Here is a 14,167-nt window from a genome sequence, read left to right as displayed (position 1 = left end):
CATATGACCTCCCAGAAACTCTAAATTGTAAACGCCTCTGCTATCCCCTGCACACCAACGTGCATGTGTTGTGCCATACAGTAAACCACACACAGGAACCTATCTAGCGTAGACAAGACACAAAGCTCTGCTATAAATAGCTCACTGTAGAGTGATGATGTGGTGAGATGTATCTGTAAGCAAAAGTTACTGGAAATAACATCACTAATAGGCTACTACAACAACAATACCAGCAGCAACAGAGGAAGATAGCAACACATTTAGGCCTATTTGGGGAGATTTTTGATGTAGAACAAAAGTATTGGATTCAGGAACATTGCTTTAAAAATGAATAAATGAATGGCCACACTTTCTTACTTGTACTCTTTAGCACTACAAATGCAATATCGATATGGTGAAAACATCAGAGCAACTGTGATGAGCTATACAGACAGAGATAGATGGCCATCTATCATCTTTGTCTGTTATTTTTGGAATGTGCCTAGCTGTCCCATGACCCCTGCCTGGTCTAAATATATTCCCAGGAGAGTATTACTGTGTTAAGGTCACATTACGTCATTACAACCAACAGTTGCATCTCAATCGACCTGCAGTCAGACCATATTGAACCACAAACTCATGGAGTACTTTTGGACATCCAAGGTCTCAAGACGTATCCCAAGACGCAATTGCTACAATCTGTCTGCCTGTTGGGCCAGCTGGACAACCTAGGGATTCATTTGTCACATTTCAAACACATTGATTTGGAGGAAATGCTATGATAGTTTCAGTTCAGAAATAGACATATCCGTTTGATGCGCCTAGCTGAAGGAGACTTTCCGTGGACATGGGGAATGGAATAAATAAGGTAGTGGTAATTAGCCAGTAAGATTGGAGTCTAATGTTTTTGCATTGAGAGCATCTGCTGCTGGTTGAGAGAAAGGTTGCACAGATAATTGTGATGAATAGAAAAATGTCATGATGAAATCTGTCTTATTTTTTTGTTTAATAGGTTCTGCCTGATTTGTATCTGGGAAACTTCAAAGGTAAAGGCTCTCCCCTCTGCCTCATGTTATTAATCCACAGACTTGTATGTAGGATTAACTTTGAGATATTTTAATGATAAACAGGGCAATAATGGTGAGATATGTGTGTTTCACTTCCCTATTTGAAACTGCATGTGGTGATACACTGCTCTGACCCCAGTTTCTATAGAGTGGTCAATAACTGGGAAATGGGATAAAAAGTAGCTTACAAGAAAAGGTGTGTGAGAGAATATAATGGGATTCAATGTGTTGTTGCATGTAGTGTGTAGTGTACAGAAAGTTGCTAGGTAGGGGTGTTAGGTGGGGGTGTCCCTTTTGTGGGGGTGTCCCTTTACCAACACTGTTTTCCATATAATTCGAGAGACCTGCTAAAGCACAATGACAAGAATCTGTTTATGTAATGACTGAGAGGCGCTCTTTCCTGCTTCGATTCGTATTCCTTTGAGTACATATGATTTGCTTAGAATTTATTGATGACAATCTGTTTTCCATATTGTATTCATGCCTTCTCTTTGAATTGGACCTTGCTTTTGTGGATTCTATGTACAATATCAAGTGTAAGAATGAATTAACCGAGGAGGTGTTTAGGCTACTGGTGGAGAAACAGTTTTCTGTCACCAATCCAAATAGGACATCATCACTTCTGATGGATCACACAGGCCAAATCAACCGATTCACCTTACAAACATTTATACACATACTGTGAAACACTTGCTAAACAAGTAGTTTTAGCACTACTTGTAGTGCTAAACACTTGTATTTACTTGACCAATTAACTAATATATTTTAAATTCAGATTGTTTTTCGTTCCAATTTTATATCTGAGCATTTCAAATATCTGATATGATATATTGTATATTGATGTTCAATTATTTGATTTCTTTACATAAAATATCTCTTTATATCTGCTGATTTATATACAGCAGGGCGATTTGGCTTGGGCCTCATTTCCAGTCCTCAGACTAAGTGCAGTCCTATCCAGTCCTTCTGCATTTGACCTCAGTAACCTGCAAACCTGCAAAGCATGAGAAAAAATGCCCTGGGCACATCTGTCCTAGGTAGAAAGCCTTTAGCTTCCTTTTAAAGACCAAATTTGATTAGAACATTTACTGTTTCTTGCTTTTGGTCCAAGGTGTTGGACTGTTTTAGAAACATTGGTTTTCCGGTTTTTCTTTCAGTTCAAAATAAGAGCAACCTGTTCATAAGGCCATGTTGACTTGGAGGGCTTTGAGGAGGGGTGGTTGTTGTTGGGCAGAAAATTCTTTATTTAGGTCTGGGGTATGTGGGATCACTGTGATTGGAAGGTAGTGTTACATGTGATTTTTTTGGTGTTTTCTTTCTGTAGATGCACGGGACAGGGAGTTGCTGGCACAAAACAACATCACCCACATCCTCTCCATCCATGACACGGCTGCACCCATCCTAGAGGTGAGACACTGGCCCTACCAGCTCCATCTCTCACCTGGGCACCAGGATATATGCTCCCTATATAACCCACTTAGCGCTATGCCCTGTGTTATGCCCAAACAGGTCCCTGCATCAGTGTGCAGCAGGTTACACTTGTATGAAAGCATATAAGGCAAGTGGAGTGACAACCAGAGACTGTTCTAGAACCCACTCTGCTTTTATCTTAACCTGACACTGCTCTTGTCCTTGATCACAGCCTTACTAACACACATACTGTATATAGATCTATGACTCATCATTACATGATCTGTTGTAGAGTGTAGTTCCCTATTGGGCAGTAATATGTCACATAATCAGAAGTCAGTTCTGCCTTAATGTTATCTGTGCAATAAAGATCCCCAGACAGTTGTGGCCGTCGCAAAAAAAATCATACATGTTTATGAAAGGATCATATCTCCAATACACCCTTCTCTGGTAAGGCTCCTGAAATAGAAAACTGAAAATGTTGTGGAAGTCAAACTTTCTTATACTTATTTTCAATGTTGTATGGAAAGTACTACAGACTTCTGGTATCACTCACAAGACAATGGGGCTCCACCACAAGTTATGTAACTTCAGGTTGACCTGAAATGACTGTCTTATGTGTGTTTGACAAAATATAGATAATTGTGCAGCTGAATGTGCTTTGTCTATTTTTTTCTCTCTGCATTTTCAGATGGTACAATATATATGTTCATATTCATAATGACATGAAAGTGCTCCTTTATTCTAAAGTTCTGTAGTTGCTGCATTTAGATACAAAGAGCGGGAAATAAGTGTTTGTGTTTGTGTGCGAAGAAGAAATCTTAAACTGAGAAAACCAAAAAGAGATATGGTATGTGGTTAGAAGTGATTTTGACTGCAGCTGTTTTCAGGTGTAGTGAGACAAACACATGCAACATGTCCAATGCTGGTATTTCCCTATCATGTAAAACATTTTTTATTTATGATGGGCAGTCATCTTAAGAATCTTGACTACAACTTAAGTAGTTGAGAAATTCAGGTTCGTAACCTTGCTGAGGGGTGCGTATGAAATATCATGCAGGACTTTTGCATTTGAATCAGTTTTTTGACAGACCATCCTGGGAGTGACTGGTGTTCTGATTGTGGTGGAATGAGACAGCTGGGTTCTTCTAAGACCACTCTCAGAACTTTCCTCTTTTCTCATTGAAAGCAAGTCTGAAAACCATGCTTCAATCTCTATTCGCTTTCGCTGTTTGTGACAGCACCTAAGGTTAGCTGTTGTGTTTTTGCTAGCTGCTAATATACCTGAAGCGAAAATGGCAGCATATCATACAGTCACAGTATCACTATACATCTGATCACGCATCTGGTTATGCTAAGACTTTTTAAAAGCATGGATGCATTTATACCTGTCTAAAGTAGAAGCACATAATGGACACTCAACCGATTCAAAACAATGCTGTCATACTCAAAAACTCCTTCACTAAACTGCCTTTCACTTGTGATTTTACCATCTGTTAGCTGATTATTTAATGGCTAGTTAATGACATAGTTATAACAGTGCTTATATATATATTATAGGCGTACCATATGTCACAGCATTGAGAGACTTATGACTCAGCTCTGTTCTACGACCGGCAGACTAATGGCCAGATGGGGGGTATATTTGCATACCCAACAGTCAGCATATATTTATTGATTTCTTGGAAAATGGGGTCTGTGGTTTAGGTTAAAGAAGGGGGTTAGCAGAGGGTTAGCAACCTCAAGTCAAGAAGTTGAGATCAGCAATTTTAGCGGAAAATTAATTGCCTATCAAGTTCATAAGCTTTATTGTCCAAGGATAAACATGGAAAATTGCATTAGGTTTCCATGGCTTACAGCAGACACAACATAAAACATCACACACAAAATTGTCATATTGATTCTAACATTCATTTAGTCAGTTAATTCTGACTAAATAACGCTCATTCTGAACGTTCATCATCAGCTAGTCGTAATGGAGGTTGTGACTACATCAAATACAGTTCTTAACTTATGATAACTATTAGTTTGCTGACTGGGTTGTATTGTCAGTAATAATGATGACATATATTATGATGCATGTCAAGGTGAGGATGCATTTATATATTAGAACATTTCAGGATTACTGCTCTTCATATTAAAATACTTCCATCTGTTCTCATTTCTCTGCACATCTATTTGGGTGTGCTTTGATAGTGTATTTGATGACCATAGAGAGTTAGATAGATGCATGCCTTCCTCTCTCTGTTGGCGGAGTGTGTCTCTTTGCCTATGCTGTCCCATTTGGAGGACTCCGACGGCTCTGTCTGTCCCAGAGGACCGAGGGGCTTTTGCAGAGGTGCAGTCATAGAGGGACATGGTGGTTTCTACCCACTGGGGCCATAGGCTTATTATCAGCTGTCAGGTGCACATGTTAACCACACACACACACACACACACACACACACACACACACACACACACAAACTAAACTGCATTACTGCTGAGGGATTTTGAAGGAAAGAGAGCATCAGACCCCACTACCACAAAGTAAAAACTGAGATGATAAAGACCCTCATTGCAAGATATGTGATTATCATATCCTGACAATTGTTTATAGCTACAACTGAGTGTTCCTTACCTGTCATTTCTGCCAATCACAAAATGTGAAGAAAATAACAAAATAACTTTCCTAACATTAAGATATGTCTGAAAAATCTATTATTGGGTAAATGCTTTATACACTGTAGTTGATTTGTGACATTAGTTCTTGTATTTGTCTCTACAGGACCTGACATACCTTTGCATCTCTGCGGCTGATCACTCCAAACAAAACTTGTAAGTATGTGTTTAGGTTCTGTGTGTATTTGTGTGTATACAGTAGCATGTACAGCACACTGGATGGAAAGGGAGAGATGCTTGTATCTCTGATCTTTTCACATGTTACCATCTCACTATATCTGGTGGTGAGTAGGTCAATTGTCAGATATTTTGAAAAATAAATAAATGCACAAAACCTATTGGCAGGGATTCAATACTTTTGTATGTTCTCCCCCAGGCATACACTCCATCCATTACCATACAGGGAATGTGCATGCTTACACAGCCGCTGTATTTGTATGTGAATATATTAGAATATGTGTGTTATTATCCTATACCCGTGAACTGACAGTATTATCCCAAACCCTAGTCTCAGTGTGTGCTTTCTATCCTCTCTCCTGTGATCATGTCTTCAGGATTCAGCACTTTAAGGACAGCTTCATGTTCATCCATGAGTCCAGACTGAAAGGGGAGGGTTGCCTTGTCCACTGGTGATTGACAGACATTCTTGAACTCCTACTGGCCTGTTGGTCATTTTCTATCTCAATGGCCTGCCAGGCTATCTTCTATATCCTCATTGGTCAGCCTAGTGTTTTCTCTGATTGTAATGATTGAGGTGTCCATTGACTGATGTGTTCCCCAGTGTTGCAGGTGTGTCCCGTAGCGTGACGTTGGTGGTGGCGTACATTATGACGGTTACTGGGCGGGGCTGGGTGGATGCACTGGCAGCAGTGAGAGTGGTAAGACCGTGTGCTGGACCCAACCTGGGCTTCCTACGACAGCTAGAAGAGTTTGAAAACTGGCAGGTGCCTGAGGTAAGTATACAATGTGATCTGTTTGTCTCTCCCTGGTTGTCTATTTTCCTTTGTGGCCTTTGATCATAATTATCATCTCTCCTCTCGTTTTGGGTGCTAACTGTCCTCTTCACCCTGTGTGTATGTGTGTGTGTGTGTGTGTGTATGTGTGTGTGTGTGTGTGTGTGTGTGTCTCTCTCTGTCTCTCTCTCTCTCTCTCTCTCCTCTCAGTATAGGGTATGGCTGATGGATATGTATAAGGAGAACCCATTTAAAGATGAAGAGGAGATCAGAAACCTTTTATCCCAGAAATCTCAGGCCAGCTGTAACACCATGACAACCACCACCACAGCACCACTGGGCATGAGCAACACGTGAGCTGGCCAATCAGACTCCCTCCTGCCTGCTCATTCTATGGAGACACCCAATGCCAGCAGCTGGGCAGTGTTATCTATCCAGTTAAGCAACTGTGGAGTTTGTCTAAAAATATGAGTAGGGTCATATGTTCGGAACTGCTATAAGAGGGGGATTTTCAGTGGTCCTTGTGAGTGACTTGGGTCCTCTTCTTCCTCCAACTGTCCACGCAACATGCAAGAGCAGTCAAGCTGAAACATACAGTAAACACAATACACCAACTCTCCCCCTCTGTGTGTGAGTGTGAGTGTGAGTGTGAGTGTGAGTGTGAGTGTGAGTGTGAGTGTGAGTATGTGTGTGTGTGTGTGTGTGTGTGTGTGTGACATGTTAAATAATCTCATTAAAGTTTTTTTCTAAAATAAATTCCCCATAATCCATTTGATTTAGGCTGTCACCAACACACACAGAGGGGTGGTTTTCATGTAATTTATTTCTATGGCCTGACAGTCAGTCAAAGGCTTTACTTATGTTCATATATGTTTTTACAGTGGTCTCATTGTCTCAGCCTACTGCATTTCCGTTATCCCACCACAGGAAGGCGATCTTCCCGTTGATCACAATTACAGTACTTTGGCGATACGTTGTTATGATGCTTATTTAATTAACTCCTAGCCCTATAAGCCTTTTGAATACGTTTCTTTTATTTTGCTTCTATTTAGCTGGTAAAGGCAATAAAGGCCCATTTATTTTATCATGAGAATTAAACATACTTCATATGAAGCCTATTATTATCATACGTGGTCATATAATTTCAAAGAATTGTTTTTCTCTACTTTGAATTGATCGTCTCACTTTCCATGTTTGCGGGTGTCAGCGACTGACGCTCGTGGAGGGTTTCCCCCATGACTTTACGGGAGGCCCGCGCAGATAAGCTTCATAGAATGTGGCAGGTGCATGCACATGCACATGCATCCTCTCCTCTCGATATCTTATCGCCCCGCCCATTTTTGGTGAACATGATTTAAGTTAAGTTGTCCTACAGCATTGATGATCTTTCGAGAGTGAGATTGATTGATTCCAAAACTCGAAGAGTTTCGGGTTTCAGAGGTAAGGCAACTTGATTTGCTCCCGCTAGAATTTGTATATTAAATCATAGACCTTTCTGCACCAAATGAGAATCTTTAATCTAGTTATTACTAAAACAATGATGAGACAGTTGATTATAGACTACTAGGCACATAATTCGGTGATCATGCATAGACACGATCACCTGCACGGTATTCTTGCTTTTTTGCTATTTGTAATAGTTATTTCATTTGTGTGGCTATTTGCAACTTCGGAGAGAAGTGTTTGACTATATACATTGGATAATTGGATAGAGATGAGCCTTGAAGCGGACTACGGGATGTCTGTGAGCTGTGGAAACGGGAAGCTCCGGGCGTGGCTGATAGAGCAGGTGGACTGCGGGAAGTACCCGGGGCTGATCTGGGAGAACGACGACAAGAGCATCTTCAGGATACCGTGGAAGCACGCGGGCAAGCAGGACTACAACCGGGACGAGGATGCTGCGCTCTTCAAGGTACGGCACGCTGCTCATCGGGGTATGCGCACTGCAACAGAGAGTGTGGGGGAGAGAACAAGTCACAGAGAGAATAAGAGAATCCATCCACGAGGTTCCCCAAACTGTCGCATCAAAGGGGCTTTGCCGTAGCACATTTTGTTTCAAGGTGAATCAAACTTCACTTGTGCTGAGGTGAGAGAGAGAGACGTATATGTATGATCAACTTTACCAAAATATTGGAGTTTGGTTAGGCTAATTGTTTTTGTACAGTTAACGCAACAGTTCAGACTGCCCCAAAAAGCCAAATGCGACTTTCACGCGCAATGGGCTTGCCTGCGCACAACTACATTATTACATGGCACGCGTTTCACTGGTCCATTCTCCGGGATTTCTTTTCAGGCTTGGGCGCTATTTAAAGGCAAGTTTCGGGAAGGCATCGACAAACCGGATCCGCCGACGTGGAAGACGCGCCTTCGCTGCGCGCTCAACAAAAGTAACGACTTCGAGGAGATCGTGGAGCGCAGTCAGTTGGACATCTCGGACCCCTACAAAGTTTACCGCATCATTCCAGAGGGTGCCAAGAGACGTCAGTTTAATTTAATATGCTTGAAAAACAGTGACAGATTCATTGATGCGATGCAATTGAGGAGAGTTAAAGAACGTTTATGAAAGAAAAAAAAACTGTTATCCCGAATCGGTGTATTAATTGGATACATGTTGATGCAATTCTAAGGTTGTTTTATGAATGACCAGAATGCAAAGGGAATATCGAAAGTTATACAAGGGTCACCGACTTCTTGTTTTTATATGAACCACTATCAGGAGACACGGTTGACACCCATGTTCTGAATGCCCCAGCGGGTTCTGTTAGGGGTCAGTGACTTCTGTACAAATAGAAACATTTCGGTATGGTAGAAAATCAGACAACATAACCACAAGACACTTTGAATATACTGCAATGAAGTCCTGCTTTGTCTCTTCTCATGAGTGTGCATTTCAAGTGTGTATTTATGGGTTTGTGTGTACATTTCTTGCTTTATAGGACTCAAACAATCAGAGGACAGTGGCAGCCCCCTGAGTCCCATGAGCTACCCCATGCACCCCTCCTACCCTGCTCTGCAGACTCAGGTGAAGACTGTGTGTGTGTGTGTGTGTGTGTGTGTGTGTGTGTGTGTGTGTGTGTGTGTGTGTGTGTGTATCAATTGGGAGGAGAGAGTGCAGCTGCATTCATTGGCAGCAAGTGGTGTGACAACATCACATGACTACAGACAGCACACACACGCGCACACACACACACACACACACACACACGCATGCATGGTCGAGTGGTTCACTTCATCACATGAGCCCAGTGGTGCTGCTTCCTCTTACATACTACCTAACACTTTGATAGTCACATACAGTAAGCCTTCAGTCTTCTCTTCATTCCTCTCTGTGTGTTGATGTCATGTTTTGACTGACAGGTGTGTGTTTCTCTGTGTGTAGATGCCTGGGTACATACCCACTCCTGAGCGGGGCTGGAGGGACTACCTCCCAGAGCAGGTCTCTCTCCCTGAGCTACCCTACGCCCAGTGCCCCTACCCCCCACGTAGCCTGCCGTGGCAAGGCTCAGCCATGGACAATGGTACTGCAGCATCTGTGTGTATGCTAGTGTGTATGTTAGACTGTAATTCAGGATGGATAGAATAAGATTAGTGTTAATGTGTATTCTTTTTCTGCTGAAATGACTATGTGTGTGAGAGAGGTATAGGGGAGTGAATGTGGGTGTGTGTTTGCCTCTATTGAAGTCCTGTCTCTCGTCTCTAGGTCCAGGGTACCAGTTCACAGGGTCCTTTTACACCTACAGCCCCGGGGACGCCCAGCCCTCCTTCACAATGGACACCAGCATGAGATCAGCAGAGGCCCTCTCAGGTACACACACACACACACACACACACACACACACACACACACACACACACACACACACACAGACACAAGACCCTGTTTCTCTGATCCGGTCCTGCACTTCTTTCCGACACCTTTAAAAGAAATCTTAAGACATACCCTTTTAGCTTAGCATTCTCCTAATCCATCTTATTTTAATCTACCCTTTTCTACTATGCTGGTCTCTCTGTTCTACCATGTCTCGTATTTCCTACACTATCATTTCCTTATATTACAGTTTATTTTCATTGTATTGTTGTATTTCCTTATATTAACGTTTATTTTCACTGAATTGTTGTATTTTCATTGTATTGTTAAGCACCTTGTATTGCAATTTTGCACGAAAGGCGCTATATAAATAAAGTCTGATTTGATTTGATTTGATTCCTCCACCCTAGACTTCCGGTTGCAGGTGTCTGTGTACTTCAGGGATTCCATAGTGAGGGAGGTGACCACCTCAAGTCCTGAGGGCTGCTGTATCGCTCCCTGCACTCCGGAGGACAAACCCTTTCTCCCCTCTGGAGGTCCGGAACTGGTGCCATTGCCTCTGGAGAGCCTGAGGAGGGGAGATGAGTGCCCACCCAGCCCCCCTGCTGCCCTGGAGAGGGGCGTTCTGCTGTGGATGGCCCCAGACGGCCTCTATGCGCGCCGCCTGTGCCAGGAGCGAGTGTTCTGGGAGGGAGGCCTCTCCCCGTACGGAGACAAACCTAACAAGCTAGAGAGAGAGCACACCTGCAAACTTGTGCATACACAGGACTACCTCACAGGTGAGCTGCCTGCTACACATAACCCAAATTGACACTACAGAGCCAAGCTAAGCTGAGCCAAGCTGAGCTGTACTAGGCTGGCCTGGTTACGCATCCACCATGGTTGGTGAACAAGTGCTGGAAAGGACAGTGTGAAAGGAAAATATCCATGACAGCACAGTATGGGTTGGGTTCACCGTATAGTGTGTAAAGCCCCTGAGTATCACACACAGATGCACACACACACATACATACACAGTCTTATCATAAATATGATACACAGGATGATTGACAGATCATGCTAACAGTCTGTTCAAGTTGAAGTAGCTTTAATGGTTTACAATAAAAGACACATAATCATGTGACCTCATCTCCGCCCCCACCCTGCAATCACCATAGATGTGTGAGGCCTTATTAGTCTGATTTAATAACACCAAGACTAATTCCTCATCTCTCCCTCCTCCTTCTCTCAGAGCTGCAGGGTTGGGCCCTTCACGGTCGGCCCCTGCCACGCTGCCAGGTGCTGCTGAGTTTTGGAGACGAGTGTCTGGACCCCCAGATACAGAGAAGGACCCTCACTGTCCAGGTAACACCAGAACCCAACCTAACCCCTCCACACTACCTACACTTCACTACCCCACCTCCCTGGGAGACCAGTATGGCAGACTGACCCTGTTCCCCTCCACACCTGTAGGTGGAGCCCATGTTTGCCAGGCAGCTCCTGTACTACACCCAGCAGAACAGCGGCCACTACTTCCGTAGCTACGACCTTCCTGGGGTCACGGAACACAGCATAACTCCCAGTGACCCCCAGTACCAGAGGGTCATCTCTCATCATCACAGCAACACCCTGCAGGACTGACCTCCTCCTATGCTATGATCTTGTACTGGACTATTGAACAGGGAGACGGGGAGAGGAAGTATTGTATACACTCCTCTCTGGATCCCAGATATCCTTAAAAGCTGTGAACTGTGCCAAGCCAAACTGAACTGAATCAGATCTGACAATGGAACCACTGTGTGTGTGTGTGTGTGTGTGTGTGTGTGTGTGTGTGTGTGTGTGTGTGTGTGTGTGTGTGTGTGTGTGTGTGTGTGTGCGTGTGTGTGTGCGCGTGCGTGTGTTATTTCAACCTCTCTCAGGGAACTGCCCACTGATGCAAATATTACTGATATTTGCGATGTCCACTCTGTGGCACATAACTGACAGCTGTAGTGATTGTATAGCCTTGCTCTAGATAAGTGTGTGTTTTATACTATATGTGCATGTAAATACATTTATATAGTTGTCCCTTAGTAGACACTCACATCCAGAACAGGACCAATTGTTCAGAAGTATAAATAGCTGAGACACCAAAGACTACTGACTGGATGTGGTTGTATCAGACCAAAGACACTGACTGAGATTCTGTACACTTGGATAAGCTCAGTGGCTTGTACATTATACATGTTTTGTAATCCAAATAAAGAAATAAAGCAAGACTTCTGTCCCATCTTTGAGACGCATACATTATCATTCGTCAGAATAAACACAGTAGGGCTTGTGTTTGAGACAAGGGTGCGTCTGTGTGCTTTGTGAGTAGGATGGCGTCTCGTGTTGGTGTGTACAGGAAGCATGGTTCAGATGCAGGATGATGATGGTTCATCAAACACACTCACAGGAGAACACTGTCATAAACAATGTGATGACATCACCAAGGGAGACAAGAGGAAGAGGTTGGCCACTCTTTCCGCCCTAAGCCAAAGAACGCTTTCCTGGCGTCTGTAGACGTGCCCGACTACATTTCCACTTCCATGGAAAAAGAATGAAAACCCCACAGATAACTGTATAGCTCAGAAATGGCAACTTATTGATGGTTGAATAAAGTAAACAAGACTGATGATGTCAGTCGATACAGTACATTGTAATATATTTAGGAGGAAAATGGTTGTCTGTCACAGAGGGACATGCACACATCCAACCAACACGTTACAGTAATCCACTCTTTGTTTGTGGTAAAGAGGGGGACCATCACAGAAATTATAACAGTATCATGTAGTCACTATGTTGTTACATACAGACAGTTAGTGGGGTTACATTGGGGAGACGAGAGTAAGCAAAGTAGAACCATCTTAGTGGGAAAATAATAGATTTATCTTGATGATTGTAGTAAAGCAACCCATTGAGGGACAGTCATCATGCTACCCTCAAAATTCCATTCTACCTGCTTATCACCAAGAAATCATATTACAAAGAATTAAGCAAGAGAAATGTAAACATGTTTTGCTAGCCAATTGTGTCATTGTGAATGGAACAGAACAAGAGTGGAGACAAAAGTCCCCTCCTCACCTCGTTGTTACTGTAAACACTGTGGTGGAGGACGGATGAGGCTCAGGCTTTGAACCTGCTTTTGTGAATGAATCCGTGGGTGGACAGAGAGCTAAGTTTAGAACACTCAGAGAGAATAAAAACAACATCAGTCTGTATGGCCTTTCCCCCCGATCTGGGAAACCAAGTGTAACAACCAAAAGGTGCAATGAGGATCAGCAAGTGGCTGTGTATTTTTCCACTAATGTTTAACTGGTGCAAGTATTTCATAATCATAAATTAGTTGTATCATAATAATCTAGGGGGGGTTTCTCGAAATCTAAGCACTATGGTCAATATGAATGTAGAACTATTGAAGGCTGAAAGATGTTTCAAAGCTTTGGGGAAACTCATACATACATGAACAAGTGATGTTTTCAGATTCAGTCATTAATGTGTGCAAAATGTGAAATCTCATCAGATAAAACCCCACAGTGCTTCTAGAGCACTTCTTCCCACGTGATTCAAGGGTGTGGCAGTCTGTCAACTACAATGTCTGACTGACAACCAAACATACGCCAAAACCGCAAAACCGCCTACAACCGAATCTGTCTCTATGCAACACATTCCTCAACCAGTAAGGAGTCCCAGCACAACCACGCCTCTCTCGGTCTACACTTTAGAATGCCTCACACCCCACCCTACTCCACCCTACCCCACCTCCACCCTATCATGGCCTAGAAGACCCTATCCCAGCCTGTATGTGTGTCAGACAGTGTATGTCCGGTATGAGCTGTCAGCACAATCATGTCCTGAGCTGACTGCTGTTGCTATCCTACAGTAAAATGGTAGGGGCCCCACCTCTATGGCCAGAGATGACTACAAGCTACTCTCTCCCTCTGACTGTTATGTACAGTAAGCGCAAACAACCAGACAGACAGACAGACACATACATACATACACACACACACACACACACACACACACACACACACACACACACACACACAGGCATACTGAGCAGAGAACATGCAACCTATTTCATGCAACCTATTTCTATCTTATAAGAAATAGGTTGCATGTACTCAGGCCTCTACATGTTCTAGGGGGCTTAGTGAGCATAGTCATATTCAGACAGCCAGTCATTCTTGAAGAGCACTGAGGCCTGTTCATCAGATGGGGAAAAGCCCTAAGTTTGAACAGCTACAGCAGAGCCTCAGGTCCAGAGACCACAAGCACAATGAAAC

General features: G+C 43.2%; 2 protein-coding genes across 2 annotated transcripts; both read left to right on the top strand.

Annotated features, from left to right (window-relative positions):
* Positions 1–826: 826 nt before the first annotated feature.
* On the top strand, positions 827–6,427 carry LOC310805795 (dual specificity protein phosphatase 22-B-like; the record flags this gene model as incomplete). Its single annotated transcript, XM_083671601.1, has 7 exons — positions 827–847; positions 992–1,025; positions 2,371–2,453; positions 5,224–5,273; positions 5,672–5,746; positions 5,899–6,070; positions 6,281–6,427. 7 exons carry the CDS (start codon positions 827–829, stop codon positions 6,425–6,427), a joined length of 582 nt encoding a protein of 193 aa, XP_083527727.1.
* Positions 6,428–7,429: 1,002 nt separating this feature from the next.
* Positions 7,430–12,038, top strand: LOC310806104 (interferon regulatory factor 4-like). Its single transcript, XM_083672068.1, has 9 exons — positions 7,430–7,510; positions 7,783–7,982; positions 8,364–8,550; positions 9,007–9,092; positions 9,450–9,588; positions 9,771–9,875; positions 10,289–10,657; positions 11,110–11,222; positions 11,331–12,038. The coding sequence occupies exons 2-9, from the start codon at positions 7,785–7,787 to the stop codon at positions 11,496–11,498; spliced, it is 1,365 nt and encodes a 454-aa protein (XP_083528194.1). The 5' UTR covers positions 7,430–7,510; positions 7,783–7,784; the 3' UTR covers positions 11,499–12,038.
* Positions 12,039–14,167: the final 2,129 nt, after the last annotated feature.

The sequence above is a fragment of the Argentina silus genome, assembly GCF_951799395.1.
Source record: "Argentina silus genome assembly, chromosome: 6".
NCBI classification, from domain to species: Eukaryota; Metazoa; Chordata; class Actinopteri; order Argentiniformes; family Argentinidae; genus Argentina; species Argentina silus.
Note: the sequence above shows the minus strand (reverse complement) of the source record. Positions and strands in the feature narration are given on the sequence as shown.